Here is a 17,850-nt window from a genome sequence, read left to right as displayed (position 1 = left end):
AGAGTAAGCTCAGTGCACAGCTTGGTCATGTTACAACCTGAGGGCCGAACTGACAACATGGTATACAAAGAGATCCTTAACAAATAATTATTGGCATATTGTCCCTCAGTTTAAAAAAAAATTTTCTTCTTAATAAAAATTTGAATGCAGTACTTCACCTGCGAAGCTTGGGTATTTTGCTAGTCTATACTAATAAAAGGCAAAGCCCTCACTGACTGACTGACTCACTCACTCACTACCAATTCTCCAACTTCCAAATGTAGTAGGCGGCTTCCCTGCGCTAACAAACCAATGTACATACTTATTTCGGTGGTATGACGCCACTGTCAGCCGCCATATTGAACTTTTCAATGGTCTTTGTTACTTATGGGCTCATCTTCAAGAAATTTGGTACGCGAGTTCCCAATGCTAACTGAATCCTACTTACGTACATATATACGTCCATAGCCTGCAGCTCGGTCACCTTGTGAGGCGGCGTTGGGTCCCCCATCCCAACACCTACCACGTTGTTGGCTGCCTGCCTATATAAGTCCGTCCATCGCTCCGGTCTCTACATTCCCTTCCTTGCTTTGCCACGGGATTCACGTCTCCCTGCTGATAACTGCAGCCTTTTTATTTAATCCATGGCTTCTCCACTGTTTTATTGTTCATTTATTACAATTATAGTTATTGTTTAGGTATTTAAGACTTACTTTACATTGTTCAGGTACCCATTTCCTTTATCGTTCCAACCGTACTCCCATTAACATGTCTATCGAGGTGATCACCATCGATCAAAGAACTGTCACTTACCGAGTGGTTTCCATGCCAGGAGATACCACCGACCTTTTCCATTCTCTTTGTTACATATTACACGGCCATATCAGGCTCACTCTTGATATCCGGAGGAACATTGTGTCTTATGTATTGAATGACTGGGACAGGTTCAAGGTGTGGACTGATGACGGTACAGGAGATAATTAGACTACACAGCAGCACGAGAAGAGTGAAATGCTTAAGCACTTCACCTATGGTTCTGCATGTGAGTTGATGGCTGCCGCTGAATTGTTCGGTTGTCGCTTCCAAGTGTACCGAAATAGCCAAATATTTTACACCTTTCGACAACCGCCAATGCCTCTTAAACATCTTAGACTGACAGGTGACGATTTCAGTAGTGGACACTTTGATGTTTATGAATGTTTAAACTCCCAAAAGCTGGATGCAAAGTTATCGATGAAACCGGATGTGTGCTTACAACACTTGACAGATGCCGAATGTCACTTCAACACAAGTCCTGCAAATACTGTCATAATTGAAACAAACCATGAAACTCAAACCGATTATGACAGCAGCAATCAAAGCTGTGAGGTTTGAGACCAGATTACTGTTCACATGGCCAAGTGTACATTATATGCTCAAGAGTAAGCTCAGCGCACAGCTTGGTCATATTACAACCGGAGGGCTGAACTGACAATGTGGTATACAAAGAAATGCTTAACAAATTATTGGTATATTTTCCCTCAGTTTAAAAAGGTTTAATTTTCTTCTTAATAAAAATTTTAAGGCAGTACTTTGCCGCTGCGAAGTGCGGATATTTTGCTATATTATATATAACATAAGTAAGCAATTCAATTTTTATCTACCATAAACATCCTATATTTATTTAGTAGACTCAGTGGCTCTCTTTGTGATTTTTCTTTATTCATTAATGAAGTAAATGTCATTTGTTTCGCAACATCATACCTAACATGTTTGTATTACAATGTTTTCATAAAAAATAGGATTTTTTTTTGTAATACATTCATAACAAAAAACTAATGTAATTAACTTCTCAAAATCAAAGGTAAAATATAAAACAAATATAGCTATGATGTTTATCATATTAATTTATAAAGGTAAAACTTTTAACGTTTAATTGATTGTAAAAGAATTTCAATTGGAGGAGACTAATTGGAGATTCGGTCTTGTATGTCTGTTATCATCCACCTGAGGCTCGGAACAACTTAAATCAATCATTGGAAATTGCTGGAATCAATTTGGACACAGCCGGTTTCTCACATGGACAACTTCATGTGGCATGTTCAAGGGTACGAAGTCCTAACAAACTTTATATATTGGCTAAAGATGGAAAAACTAAAACCACTGTATTTAACAACGAGGCACTTCAGTAAACAATACAAGAACATTAGTGAGTCTTCATTGCTCGTTAATTTTTAAAGTATTTTTTTTTTAGATTTTTCTCAAACAAATCAAAAACACTTTACTTTCCTCCAGGGCAACGCCGGTTATTTCAGCTAGTCTGTACTACTGTGCAATCAGTTTTCAAATTTCCATCCCTAAACCTTTCTCCAGCTCTTCTCTACTCTTAACACCTGTGATTTACGTCCAACTCTGTGAATCAGAAATTTGAAATGCTTTGGAGCCGAAATAAAATGTTTGTCTCCTATTGTGCCTGGCATTAATTTTAATTTGTATAATTATCCGATTTGTATAAACTATCCAATTGACTTTTAGTGTAGGAGTTGGAGGAATCGTGTAAATGTCAAACCACCATATTGTAATTTAAATACATTCTCTGTCAAAATATGTCTCCTGTTCAATTAAAACACACAGTCGGTTCCACTCGAGCATTTAATTAGCACTTTCTGAACGACGTAAGGAACTGGCAGTCTACCAGACTGATGCAATGCTGAAAAATATGTAGACATGATGTTTCTGCAAATAAAGCAGTGTTGTCAGATGAAAAGGAGGAAAAAGAAAAGGTAATAAAGTAAATCTGTTGCAAGATTTAAGAGATCTGCAAGTAATTTACACTTACAAAAAATTGCTGTGTTTTTCATTTTTTATTTTGTAATCATCTTAAGCATTTTGAGCACATGACAAGACCAACACATTTATACAAACGCCATCAAGTATAAACAGAAATTTGACAGCTAGCAGCTGACACTGCACTCCTCCTGTAAGTGAATATGAGCGAGAGAATAAAAATATCCTTCAAGATACTGTACCTAACAAACCAGGACACTAGAGTGGATTATCTCAACAACACACTGCTAATGTGGAAAAGAGCAGGGGGAGACACGCTGGAAAATCACTTGTGCTAAACTTAACAAAAAAAAAATGCAATCATGAAATAAAAACAACACGAATAGATGTCCTGGCGCCCCTGCCCGGGTTTGTTTCCTGCCTTGCACCCTGTGTTGGCTGGGATTGGCTCCAGCTGACCCCCGTGACCCTGTAGTTAGAATATAGCAGGTTGGATAATGGATGGATGGGTGGATGGATGAACAGATGTCACGATACAGACCTGGATAAATTTGGTGTTACAGCTCTACGAAAAAAATAACCACCCCTCAATTGTGAATTCTGAACTAACGTGAAACTGACAAAAGTCATCAGCCCCCAGCATTGTTTATTCTGTGTTCAACAAAAATCAGACTCTGCCTTCAAGTGTTGATTCAACAGAACATTTCAAATAACTCAAATGTTAAAAAAATGAAGGGACCCTTAACCCAATATTTTGTTGCACAATCTTTAGAGTTTGCAATCACTGCCAACAAACGATTCTTGGAGCTCTCCATGAGACACCTGCACCCATCTACAGACAGCTTAGCCCACTCACCCTGAGCAAACTGCTCCAGCCGTGTCAGGTTTAAAGGGGGTCTTCTCCAGACTGCAAGTTTCAGTTCTTTCTATAGATGATTGATGGGATTCAGATCAAGGCCCCTCGAGGGCCACTTCAGAATAGTCCCAATGTTTTGTTCTTAGCCATTCTTCTGTGCTTTGGCTCACTGACCAGAGACCGAGACTGCCTTCTACCCTTTGCCTTTAACTTGCTTGTCTATCATTTTCTTTCTGATCTCCCTCAGACGACTCTTTCCTTTACTTTCTCTGGTCCATGATCAGTGTGGGACATACAATGACACCAAATGGCCGAGTTACAACTTTCTCTCCATTCAAATCGGCCGAATGACTGACTGAATGACTGGAGACATGTGACACAAATTCAAGAAAACAGCTAGTTTGAAAACAATCGCTTGAATTTAGGATCCAATTATTTAATACAAACTGCAATCTAGCCATCCTGTTGTGGTGGTTAACTAGTGATTTGCAGTGTGGCCTCTGTATTTCTGATCATAAAGTCTTCTGCAGATAGTCATCTGAGACACACACACACCTGCCTCTGGATGACTGTTTCTGATCTGCCAGAGAGGCGTATGGGACTTTATCTTCTTAACACTGTGAAGGACGGCCAGCATTTCAGTCCTGCCGGGACATCCCTCAACAAAAGAAGACAGCCTTTTTAGGGCACTACAACCCCCGGGACGCTTGAATTGGAAATGTTTCCTCAGATTCCTGCAGGGCAGCATGGGACATGGAGTCCGTCTTTTCAGTTCTGTTGGGTGCCACTAGGGGGAGTTCACCAAGAGCCCAGGGACCTTTAGGATTATGCCAACCCGGAAGTTCTTCAGGGTCACAAGGACGGAAACTCGCAGTATGTCCGGGACACTTGATGAAGAAAGATGGAATACTTCCGGGTCATGGACTTTAAAAGGACTTTGGGAAACCCCAGCAGACCGAGCCGGAGTTGGGAGGGTGAGTGGAGGGTAGTGGATTATTGTATTGATTACTGAAGGAATTGGAGTGTGCGGTGCTTGGTGCACTGTTATTGAAGAATATTATTAAAATCTTCTTTGTGCTTTTACACGTGTCTCTTGGACGTCTGTCTGGTGGGTTCAACAGGGCAACAGCGCCTCTAGTGTCCACAACATATCAATCAAATTAATAGGACAGCAATTTTTCACTTAACTATAGCAAAAGTTAGATCCCTTATAACTTTACATGATGCTGAAAAATTTGTTTTAGTCGACTAGATGACTAACGCACTCCCCTCAGGACCACCCAAGAAAGACAATCGATTGCAACGAGTGCAGAATGCAGCTGGCAGAATCTCAACTAGGAAAAGAAAATCCGAGCACATCACACCAGTTCTGATGTCGCTACACTGGTTACCTGTGTCATTCAGAATTGACTTAAAAATCCTGCATATGGTTTACAAAGCCTTAAATAATCTCACTGCATCTTATATTTCAGAATGGCTGGTACATGCCAAATTGTAACCTTAGATCTTCAAATGAGTGTCTGCTTAGAATTCCAAGAGCTAAACTCAAAAGAAGTGGTGAGGCGGGTGGTCTTCTGCTGTTATGCACCTAAAATCTGGGATAGCTGACCGATAAAAATTCACCAGGCTGAACACTAGAATTACCAGAGCCTATGAAAAAACTCATAGATCCGTCCCACCTTAAATCGCTTCTTAAATCCGTTCACACCTCTTCGCCAGTGTCTTTTGTCATCTAAATGTGCCGATAAAGACAAGCAGCATGTAGCTGGCTGTTCCACCCCCCACGGCTGCAGAACGTGCACGAACTTCTCTCAGCTCATGTCTTGACTGATTTTCTGGGAGTGAAGTGGAGTTTTAGATTGGAAATAACAGATCGTTATTTGGAACACACGCATTTCATGTCTGTTCTGTTTCTACAGTAATCTGTGTCAACACATTGTTAAAACAGAAATATTTTTTATATTCTAGTAGTAGATGACAAAATGTAGGCATAAACTGTATAATGTATGAAGCCTGAAGTACAAATATTAAAGAAACACTTTCACAAAAGGTACAAATATAAACACAACACATGCGCTTTTATTCAAAAATATAACTGCAGGAAAAAAAAAAGTGGCCTTAACATGCGACATTGACACAAGTTTGTTATGACCACCTCCGTAGCGCAATAGAATCAACTGCTGACTGGGAATTAAAAAGGTCGCAAGTTGGATCCTGCACCACTCCGTTTTTGAGAAGTAAACTGCTCTTAGTCATACTAATTTAGAATAAAAACATACATTTGATTTCAGTCTGTAACAGCTCGTGTAATTTATGATACTTGTAAAGGTTAGCTTTTTTTTTTTTTTTGTCAGTTTTATTATCTGAGTCGCGTTCACGAGTCCAAACACACCCCACCTCTGCATTTGACACTGCTGTTTTCATATAGACGCGCTATAACAGAGTTAAACTCCAAATAACAATATATTATTTCAACTCCACTTCACTCCCAGATAATCAATCAAGACATGTGCTGGGAGAATTTCTTGCACGTTCTAAATTGGTGGGGGGAAGGAATAGCCGGCTGCTTGTACAGTAGCTTCTCTTTATCAGCACATTTAGAGGACTAAGGACGCTGGCGTAGAGGTGTGAAGGGATTTAAGAAGCGATTTAAGGTGGGACGGATCTACGTGTTTTTTCGTAGGCTCTGGTAATTCTAGTGTTAAAAAAAACTGATAAAAACTCATTACTTTAACATGGCTTTCTCATTGCTTCCTTTTAGTGTAACACTGATATTCTGTATATGAATTGAATTATCATTTTTATCATGGCACTGCAATCCATACTAACTCCTACTTTCTCCGCTGTTCTTTTTCTGGTTTTCTGTGGTGTCGATCTGCGCCCCCACCACCTGATCTAAGCACCATGCAGTCCCTCCATTGATGGATTGAAGGCCAGAGGTCCACATGACCGTCATCATCTAATTCTTCCACATGAAGCCTGAAAACCATGAGGACTGATTGAGATCATTAATGTTAGGGGGGCTGGCTGGGTGGTTTTATGGCATCGGAAACACTGCCCTTTTTTTTTTTTGTCCAGCCATTCTGGAGTTTTTTTTTTCCCCCTCTCCTCCTGGCCATCTTACTTTATTCTTTGTTACTTAGTATTGCCTAATCTTATTTTTATATTTTTATTTCTTCATGTTGTAAAGCACTTTGAGGTATTTCATTTGTCTGAAAAAGTGCTCTAGAAATAAGTGATGATGTTGTTGTTGTTTATCGTGACCATAGTGAGGATTCTTCTGTCATCATCTTACTTGGCCTACCAGTCCCTCTGAGATTACTGAGCTCTCCAGCGTGTTCTTTCTTCTTCATGATATTCCAGACAGTTGATTTCGGTCATTCCCTGGTTTTCCCAATCTCTCCAATAGTTTTATTCTCACTTTTCAGCCTCATAATGGCTTCTTTGACTTTCACTGGCACAGCTGTTGTCCTCATGTTGAACAATGGCAACTACAGACTGCAAAGGGTAGAAGCAAGTTGAGGCATCTTATAAAGCCATGAAACTCACCTGAGGAATCTCAACCACCTGTGACGCCAATTGCCACAAACATTATGGTTGCCCTGACATGGGGTGGACCGTGTAAAATAAGTGTTTTCCTTCGTAATTTTGATTTTGGTCATCCTAAGGTTTGTTTAATGTCTCCAATGGTTTTATTCTTGTTTTTCAGCCTCATAATGGCTTCTTTGACTTTCCCTGGCACAGCGCTCTGCGGTGGGTTGGCACCCTGCCCAGGATTGGTTCCTGCCTTGTGCCCTGTGTTGGCTGGGATTGGCTCCAGCAGACCCCCGTGACCCTGTGTTCGGATTCAGCGGGTTAGAAAATGGATGGATGGCACAGCGCTTGTGCTCATGTTAAACAATGGCAACTACAGACACTGAAGGGTAGAAGGCGGCTGAGGCATCTTATGAAGCTCACCTGAGTAATCTCAAACACCTGTGACACCAATTGTCAGAAACATTATGGTGCCTTGAAATGAAGGCACCGGGTGAAAAAGTGTTGTCACTCCTACAGGATGTAACCAAAACTGTGTGCAAATAATTTTTAACAAAAGCCTGCAATGTGCACTTTAATCTCATCTGAATGGTTTGATTTGTAATTTTAAAACAGTGGAGCAGAGGGGGAAATCAAGTAAATTGTGTCTGAAATATAATAGAAGGCATTGTAAAGCACTTTAGGGTTTTTTTTTTGTGTTTTTTTTATAATTTTATGGTCCCAAATATTATTCACATTACCACTACAATTTTAAGTAGCAGCAGAAGTGAACTGCTTTGACTGATCTTTGTGTAAATAAACTGCAGTAGTCACTTCTACAGGCGGCGCTATCCAGCAGAAGCCTTTGTCACTCACATGGCTGCTTTACCATCATGGATGGCTGTCAAATGTGTTTCTGACTTGGAGGTAAGAAGAATGACCAAAGAATGAGGGAGGAAAGACAGATCATCATTTAAAAAAAAAAAAAAATCAGTCATGTATGACTTGTGTTGCCTGTTTATGATGGGAGCAGAATTTTCCCAAAATATCTATTGAACAAATTATCAAAAAAACGTGCATGTTTTGTACATTTTCAGCATATAACTGGATAACTGACATGTGGATTATGCAACAAGAGTAACTTGATCTTTCTTTTTTTTTCCCCCCATGGACTTTTGGCCATTGTACAGCATTAGTCATCACTGGCTTATATTCTATCAGCCGTTTACTTTTACTTTATTTATTTATTTTTAAATTCTGCATTCAGCAGCAAAACTTTTTTTTTCCAATCCACCACTACATGGAGAAAGTAACAGGAAAAAAAAAAATGCTAATGACATATTCCTTTACAGAGCTGCATTCGTCGTTTTTAATTGCTTTCTATTACCTGTAAGATGCCAGTGACCAAGGAACTAACAATCATCCATGTAACTTGTATCCATTACCATTTATGTGTTATGTGTGTCCATCATGAACTACAGTATAACTAACTATAAGAGGGAAAACTGAAGGACAGACAAAGTAAAAAATCATTTGAATGACATAATTGGAAAAGAAAAAGAGAAAAAAAAAAACTTACAATATGAGAAGGACCTAACATAGCAGAATGAACACATTAACAAGTCATAAAATGAAAGAGAACATAAGATCTGTTAGGCAGCACGGTGGCACAGTGGGTAGCGCTGCTGCCTCACAGTTAGGAGACCTAGGTTCGCTTCCCAGGTCCTCCCTGTGCGAGTTTCCTCCGGGTACTCCGTTTTCTTCCCACAAAGACATGCAGGTTATATGCATTGGCGATTCTAAATCGTCCCTAGTGTGTGTGTGTGTGTGCCCCCTGCCCGGGGTTTGTTTCCTGCCTTGCACCCTGTGTTGGCTGGGATTGGTTCCAGCAGATCCCTGTGACCCTGTAGTTAGGATATAGCGGGTTGGATAATGGATGGATAAGTATCCGTTATTGGTGAGGTCCAAATTTTGCAGACCCCTGACCTCCATTAGTAAAACCTGCTTTGTGCAGTCCATGAGTACAGGCTACCAACACCTGCCTCATGAAACCAGCCTTGCACTGGACACAGAATATCCAGCGCACACTCATACTGGCCATCTCAAACAATCGCGTCTATGTGCAGGCGAGACGGTCTGAAGCCTCAGACAGATTCTGCAACATGGGACGGCCTGAGGCCCATAAGATGTCGCCACTGTCAGTGACACTTGACTCCGCCCACTCTCCAGGAGCCAATCCCCTGTTTCGCTGGTGTACTGACACCTGCATTACACAGCCCTCATGTCGATTTCAATGCCTTTTAGGTTCCTGCTCTCAAACCATTGAACTCGGTAGTTTTGAGGCCTGTGTATTCAGCATTTACTAAACGTCTAAACTATGGACATCTCTCAGTTCTGAACTCGAAACCACAGAATTGACATATATTATGTTATTGGTTTAATATGTTTTCAGAAGTCAACGTCATTTATGTGTGTGTGTAAAGTTATATAAAAAATAAATGTTGCTGTGTTTCTCACATGAATAAATAAGAGGTTTTGGGCCTCAGTGTCCAAAGTGCTCAGATCTAAAACTGCCCTGACTGCAGCCTGATACTGCACATCTCAAATGCACTCTTTAATGGAGCCTTCTGGGTGATAACTGCAAGGCACTTCAAATACCGCATATACTCACGTATACTCAAGTCGGGTCTTGAAACACGAAAAATCAACCATAAAATCAGACCCCGACTTATACGCCTGTTCAAAAATATATATTTTTTTTATTTATATAAACATTTTTTCTTCCTCCAATTTCACATCAGTTTCTCAGACACATCGAATTTTGTTGTAGAAGCGCAGTAACCAATTTATTGCGCCACTTCAATGACGTTTAATTTAAAAGCAGCTTCATATTTTCTTCTGATTGAACGCTCCATCATAGATAATGGATGCTCTCATGATAAAGGTATACTGTATATGAGAGTGTGAGATACAAAATGCACAAAACAGTGCAAACATTGCTTCGGAATAGTTTGGGTATTACCGTGTGATCACGTAGGCATAATACATAGAGAGAGAAAAAAAAAAAAGGTTGTGTGCTCCGTGGTTAATTTCTCAGGTGGGAGTTAGCATATCGTAACTCTTGGACCAATAGCGTCCGTTTTCCACATTCGACTTATATGACCGACATTATGAAATACATGGAAATTATACGGTAAAATCAAGCCCCCGGCTTATCTGTGGGAGAACTTAAACATGGGTGTATATATATGGCAGGTAAAACACTGCCAACAGCACAAAGCAGACCATTTTATTACATCCAACGTTCTGAAAACCTCACATAAATCGGAGTCCCCACCACCCAAGTTATTATTTGAAGAGCTCATTTAGAAGACTCCTTTGTAAAGTAAGAGGCACATCATGGACAGAAGTTTGGGAGAGTTTAGAACTGCATATACAGTAAGTCCATCCTGCAAGGAACAACTGAGTTAACATCATCAGTATAGTTACAGGGGCATTGCTTGAACTTGTTTGTATGTACTCACCTAGAAGAATTCAGTATATGGCTCTGCTTGCTGTTCTTTGGATTTAAAAGCACCACCACACACCTGCAGAAAAGAGATGACACATATCAAGATATTTATCACTGACACCACTGCCTGTTAAAACAAGCTACTAATCACAGGGAAATGAAAAGGCAACAGTGCCGTAGGTTACAATACAGCAGTGTGTTGATAGGTTAGTTCCTAAAGAAAACAAGCTTATAAAGTGCATACACTGCAAGAACACACATCACACTTGTACGTGCAAAATGAACGTCTCCTTCTATAACCATGGGCATTAACAGGGTGCTTTAGTGATATTAACGGACAGACAGGAAACTGGATGAACTGGTTCAAAAATCAAAAATGGGGAGTGATGTCCTGTTATTGTGAAACCTCTGCACGGGTTAAACCTTGGACATCATGAAGATCACGACCAGCAGTGAGTGAGACACACATACGTGAATAAGGTACAAAAATAAGCTGTCCTTTATTGCAGCATGTGTCAGTAAAACAAATGTATAGATAGATAGATGAGAGATAGAGAGATAAGAGATAGAGAGATAGATATGAAAGGAACTATTATAAATAATTGATAGTGTGGCAGCTGGCTGGTGTCCATGCCCAACCGGGACACCCCTGCACACTATATTCAGGGGGAGCAGCCCTGGACAGTGCCATACCTCCCCCTGGACGCTAGATGGCCAGAGTCAGGTGGAGGAGGAGTGATAGTGCTTTACTGGGGAGTAATAGGGCCTGGGACTGTGTTATGGCTGGAGGGATTATAGGGAAGACGTGCCCTCCAGCTGAAGATAAATAAAAGTCTGGTTATTTTACACGTGCCTCCAGTGTCCCATCTGTGTCAGGTCAGGCGATATATGTAGCGTCTTCTTACAATAGATAGATAGATAAGATAGATAGATAGATAGATAGAGATTGAAAGGCAGTTCTAGACATACAGGCAGACACCAATGCGCACTGCTACAAAGCTGAAATTGTACGGTTTGCCAATATTCACATAGTATTCTGCTTCCTTAATATTTCTGGCCAATAATACAAAGTGTAACTTAAATTTTGCTTGCTTCTTCACTCTCTAATTGTCTGAGGTTACAGATGCAGAAGGGAAATGAAGAGGAAGTGCTAAAGTACCCGACTAGAGAGTGCCAATAGGATGAGATTTTAGACATTAAGGTTGTGATGCCCGAGCGCATACAGCCCCCCTGACCCCAACACAGAGAGGCAGGACACAGGTTCAGCACACAACACACACCTTTATTTATGGATTTACATCTGAGGAACACTTTTCTCTGCACCCAACACCACAACGCAGTACAGCAAAGCATCGACACGGTTCCTTTGCCACCCCTTCAATTCTCCACACAGACGTTGTCCTCTTCCTCCCGACTCTGGCTATTGGATGCTGGTGACTGGTCCCTTTTTATAGGGCACCTGGAAGGACTCCATTTGCGCCCAATGAGCTTCTTCCGGCAGCACTTCCAGGTGTGGTGGAAGTGCTGCCAAATATTGCCCCGCAAATGTCCATGCGCCCCATGTCGGTGGCCATGGGCCCCAACAGGCCCTGCTGGAAACCCTCTGTCGGTCCAGGAGAGAAACTGTCCTTGAAATACTCTCTCTCTCCCCTGGTCCTTCCATAATCAGGGCACCCCGGCGGGGTAAGGGCCCCGACTGTCACAAGGTCTACACAACAAAGAGTATAAAAAGGGGGGGAAAAATAGGGTCTCCACAGGACCTTACATGATAAAACATATGTAAAGCACAAAGTGAACCAAGAGAGGAGTACAACGAAATATCAAAAGAATGGCGAGTGAAACAAGAGGATTAGCTAGAGAACCTGCCACGCACCTGTGCCTATCCAAGAAGCCATAGAACAAGAAGGCTGTCAGTTGATCTGTGCAGTTTCACAGACTGCTGCTAAATAATCCTGAGGTACAGATAGGAATATAAACATAACAGGAGGAGGAGGAGGATGAGGGTCTACAGGCTCTACAAATCAAATACTTGTTCACATCTCAACGTATTCCATTTAGCTCATGAGAGTGATATCCAGAAGTGACTTACTGAACAATATCTTAGTTAAAATGTGTGACTGGGACGTCGCGATCTTATGAATGGATGACTTGACACGAGTAACCTAAGATTCCACATGGATGTTTTGGTATCATCTGCTGTTTTCCACTATAGACTCCTATATATCATAAACTTGAGCAGAAAAACTCCACAGTAAAAATGTTTTAAAAACACACCATGGCAGCGAGTAACATGAAAAGATGGCATTTTTGGGTGGAGAATTCTGTTAAATCTTTGGAGCACTGCTACCCTCCAAAAGCCACTTCAAGTTCTAGAATTACGTAGTTTCTCCACATACAAGGATGCATTAAAACTTGATGGACTTTCTACAAATCAAAGACCTGGAAATGCTCCAGGACAGGAGAATGTGTTTCTCTATCCTTAAAAACGGCAAATGGAGACTACCCTGTTACTGTCAGATCAGGAAATGTCGTACAGCAGGCACAAACCAGGTCCAAGATGACAGGCAACAAGCTACGACAAATGAACAAATCTTCTTGGCCATCCATTGATGCAAAAAAAAGACGGACTGTAGAAGCCCCCGAACCTTAAAGCAGATGAGCATGCTTCTTATTTATATCCAAGTTGGTGTCTTGCTATGGTACAATCTCCGTAATGGGTTGCTAGACTTTATGACTGGTCAACGGCTTAAATAAAAAAAAACAATACAACATGACAAAATGACATCAACGACATACACTTCTCACACTGACAGCTTATCTTCTGTGAAAGGAGCAATGCAGACTATGACGGAGGCAAAAATTCATGATAAACCAAAAAACATTTGGGGCAATTGAGAGCACTTATTTGGGATTCCACATTGTAAAAACTCCATCAGCAACCCATAATCAGCCAGCCAGCCGCCCACAGTAATAAGCCTGACAACGCACATCAGGCCTACGCTGGTAGACGTTTAATAAGCTTACAGCAGTGTATGCCTCTAATTAGAGTAAAATCAAAACTTGCTTGCTTTAAAATTTAAGAGTAAACAACAGCATCCTGCATTGGTAAAATATAGTCAAGGAGAAGCAAATTAAAATCTTCATTTTAAAAAGGTGCAGGGCTGTGGAGTGGAAGTCAGAAATAATTATTGGATTACAGGAGCTGAAGTCAGTAAAAATGTACCAACTCTGTCTCTGACTAAATTGTAATAAAATTTGTTAATTTCCAATTTCACATGTACAGAATCAATTAAACTATTCTATTAGAATTATGATAAAAATACCTTTTTATATTTAATTTTAGTCTTATATTTAAAGTTAATCTTTGTAGCCCTTAAAGGTTCACCACCTTTAAACTCGAACACTAACAGGTTACGGGTGTTAAAAGATAGCCAGCTGGTTCACGCTGGCAATGACAAAGTGTCTTGTATACTGTGTGCTTTCAATCAATGTAGTAAACGTACAAATCTATTTACAAAGTGAGATGTTGGAATTGATGGTATCAAAAATTGAGGAGTTGGGAGTCAAAGGATTTGTGTTCCGACCCTTCAGCCCTGATATAAAGAACACAACATTCAAGAATCTCTGGTTATCACCAATGTTACCTCAAAGGACCAATCTGGAACAGACAGATGTGTCCTCTCACACAGCAACTGATTGATAAATAGACGAGTAGAACTTTATTTGTCCTCAGGGTAGGGAAGAGCCAAGCAAAATGACCCCTTTTATTGGCTAACTAAAAAGATTACAATATGCAAAGCTTTTGAGGCAACTCAGGCCCCTTCTTCAGACAGGATGCGATTACATCTCACCTCAAGAAGGGGCCTGACTTGCCTCGAAAGCTTGCATATTGTAATCTTTTTAGTTAGCCAATAAAAGGGGTCATTTTGCTTGGCTTTTCTCTACATTCATAATGGCTAACATGGTACAACGCCCTAGTACTTTGTCCTCAGGGAAAACTTTGGCTTTTTTCAGAAATTCAATAAATAAAATATAAAGCAACAAGCACACACCAAAACAGCTCAAAGGAAAATAAACAGGAGTGGTCTCCCTTCGACTTTCACATAAACTTAGTTATGTGGATGGATATTTGAGGAGTAAGCCGCAAGACAATTTTTTTTATATAATGTACATTAAACAATCATCAATAAATCAAATTGAATTAATAAAATAAGTAAAGTTGAATAAAACGCTTCTGCAGCTCCATGAATTAAAAACAATTACTACTTCCAGTTAGTGGAAATAGCTCAAAAGTTGACAGTAATCTAATCTAAAGCAATTTGAGCTACAGTATATGTATGAAAATGTGCTAAATAAATAAATGATGTTGTTGTATGTTTTGTACTGAATACATTTATGCAAAATTAGGTTGACCTATACTGAAAGCGCACTCAAGTTATCGTGTTTACATACAAACAAACAAAGACATTATTCCAATAATTGTATTTTCAGTATCGGGAAGTTCTAAAATGTCAAGATTCATTAATATCTTAAAATGGGATTTTTGGAGGATTCCAATATTTTCCCAATACTTAGTAGAGCCATATGAAAAAGTTTGGGAACCCCTCTCAGCCTGCATAATAATTGACTCTCCTCTTAATAAATAAAAAAAATACCAGTGGTATGTCTTTCATTTCCTAGGAACATCTGAGTACTGCGGTGTTTTCCGAACAAAGATTTTAGTGGCGCAGTATTTAGTTGTATGAAATTAAATCAAATGTGAAAAACTGGCTGTGCACAAATGTGGGTCCCCTTGTCATTTTTCTGATTTGAATGCCTGTCACTGCTCAATGCTGATTACTTGTAACACCAAATTGGTTGGATGAGCTCGTGAAGCCTTGAACTTCATAGACAGGAGTGTCCAATCATGAGTTATAAAAGGTATTTAATTACAAGTTGTGCTTCCTTCCCTTTGACTCTCCTCTGAAGAGTGACAGACAGCATGGGATCCTCAAAGCAACTCTCAAAAGATCTGAAAACAAAGATTGTTGAGTCTCCTGGTTTAGGGGAAGGCTACAAAAAGCCATCTCAGAGGTTTAAACTGTCAGTTTCAACTGTAAGGAATGGAATCAGGAAATGGAAGGCCACAGGCACAGTTGCTGTTAAACCAACACAGCAGGTCTGGCAGGCCAAGAAAAATACAGGAGCGGCATATGATCAGGATTGTGAGAATGGTTACAGACAACCCACAGATCACCTCCAAAGACCTGCAAGAACATCTTGCTGCAGATGGTGTATCTGTACATCGTTCTACAATTCATCACAATTTGCACAAAGAACATCTGTAAGGCAGGGTGATGAGAAAGAAGCCCTTTCTGCACTCATGCCACAAACAGAGTCACTTGTTGTATCAAATGCTCATTTAGACAAGCCAGATTAATTTTGGAACAAAGTGCTTTGGACTGATGAGACACAAATGGAGTTATTTGGTCAGAACAAAAAGCGCTTTGCATGGCGGAAGAAGAACACTGCATTCCAAGAAAAACACCTGCTACCTCCTGTCAAATGTGGTGGAGGTCCCATCATGCTGTGGGGCTGTCTTTTGGCTAGTTCAGGGACTGGGGCCCTTGTTAAAGTCGAGGGTCGGATGAATTCAACCCAATATCAACAAATTCTTCAGGATAATGTTCAAGCATCAGTCACAAAGTTGAAGTTACTTAAGCAGGAGTTGGATATTCCAACAAGACAATGACCCAAAACACAGTTGGAAATCTACAAAGGCATTCATGCAGAGGGAGAAGTACAATGTTCTGGAATGGCCATCACAGTCCCCTGACTTGAATATCATCGAAAATCTATGGGATGATTTGAAGCAGGCTGTCCATGCTCGGCAGCCATCAAATGCGGAGTGTCTCCATGTCAGAGTGCGCCAACTCTACAACTACTCCCCCAGAATTGTGACTGGACATAGAGGTTCTTTGGTGTTGCGAAATAACCAACTACTTGATTCTGTTAAAATAGCAAGAAACAAAGACCACCCGCAATGAGTCCTCAACTCTGTCTCATCCCTCTTATCTATACACCCAATAAGTGCAGAATGATCTGAGAAATTCTGTAATCAATCAATCAATCAACATTTATTTATATAGCACATATTCATACAAAAAAATGTAGCTCAAAGTGCTTTACAAAATGAATAGAAAATAGAAGACACAATAAAAATAAACATAAGTCAACATTAATTAACATAGAATAAGAGTAAGGTCCGATGGCCAGGGTGGACAGAAAAAACAAAAAAAAACTCCAAAAGCTGGAGAAAAAAATAAAATCTGTAGGGGTTCCTGTAAGTGACCTGACCTGCTGTTATATTCATAGTCTGAGTGTACCGAATGAAAAGACAAAAGAGACAGGCCTGTCCCTTGGGGTGCTGCTCCAGTGTTGCTCACACAGTACTTGAGTTTCACAAACTTAGACAGTCCATTATCCAGGACACTGCAGACTCATCCAGCTGCATATCTCTCAGTTTACCCCTTTACAGGGATGGCTGGATGGTATTGAAGATACCATCCAACAAACATAATCCTCACAGTGATACCAGCTTAGTGAATCTGATAGATAAATAACTGCACCTTCCACTCCAATCTTTGTCCACTAGGCAAACTGCAGTGGGTCCAGGTGGTCTAGGTGGTCTGAGTTTTCCAAGGCTCTGAAAATGTCATTGGATTAACATTCTGCCAAGTGATAATTGCAAGTTTCTGTCATTAGATACTATTAGTGTTTTTTTTTTTAATCAAAGTATTAGTTTCAATCAATAGCATGAAAATATCTGGATGATGCGAAATGTTTGAATGAGGTTGCATTCTTTTTAATTGTGTGTGTCTTTGGTGCTATTGTATTGTTGTCAACTGCTCTGAAGAGACATGCAAGTAAGAGTTTAACTGTATTGTGTACACGACAGCAAGTTTGAAAAAAAAAAAGGCATGTAGCGTCTCCAGCTGAACTGCTTCAATATTCAGAAACTCCTTAATACTTTATTAAACCTGAAAGCAATACTCAAATTTTTATTACCCCTGTCCAGAAAGTCGTTGCCAGAGAACTCAACAGGCTAAACAAGCAAACCCATTCTAGACATCTTCCACAATGCACGTTTATTGATGTTCCCACCCACCTTGCAGGAAAAGGAAACTGAAAAAAAACAAAACAACGCCAAGTGTAGCGTTCAAAACACAGGATGTGGAGGGAAGGA

The 17,850-nt window shown here is 40.3% G+C and overlaps 1 protein-coding gene across 1 annotated transcript in view; it reads right to left on the bottom strand.

Moving 5' to 3' along the window:
• The window catches only part of wdr62 (WD repeat domain 62), a 188,952-nt gene that overhangs the window by 134,888 nt on the left and 36,214 nt on the right, over positions 1 to 17,850 (bottom strand). The window contains exon 3 of the mRNA XM_039770094.1: positions 10,639 to 10,701. Within this exon, the coding sequence (XP_039626028.1) occupies positions 10,639 to 10,701 (63 nt within the window). The remainder of the gene's footprint in view (positions 1 to 10,638; positions 10,702 to 17,850) is intronic.

Source organism: Polypterus senegalus, chromosome 11 (genome assembly GCF_016835505.1).
Source record: "Polypterus senegalus isolate Bchr_013 chromosome 11, ASM1683550v1, whole genome shotgun sequence".
Classification (NCBI taxonomy): Eukaryota; Metazoa; Chordata; class Cladistia; order Polypteriformes; family Polypteridae; genus Polypterus; species Polypterus senegalus.
The sequence above is the reverse complement of the archived record's forward strand: the minus strand, read 5'-3'. Positions and strand labels throughout refer to the sequence as shown.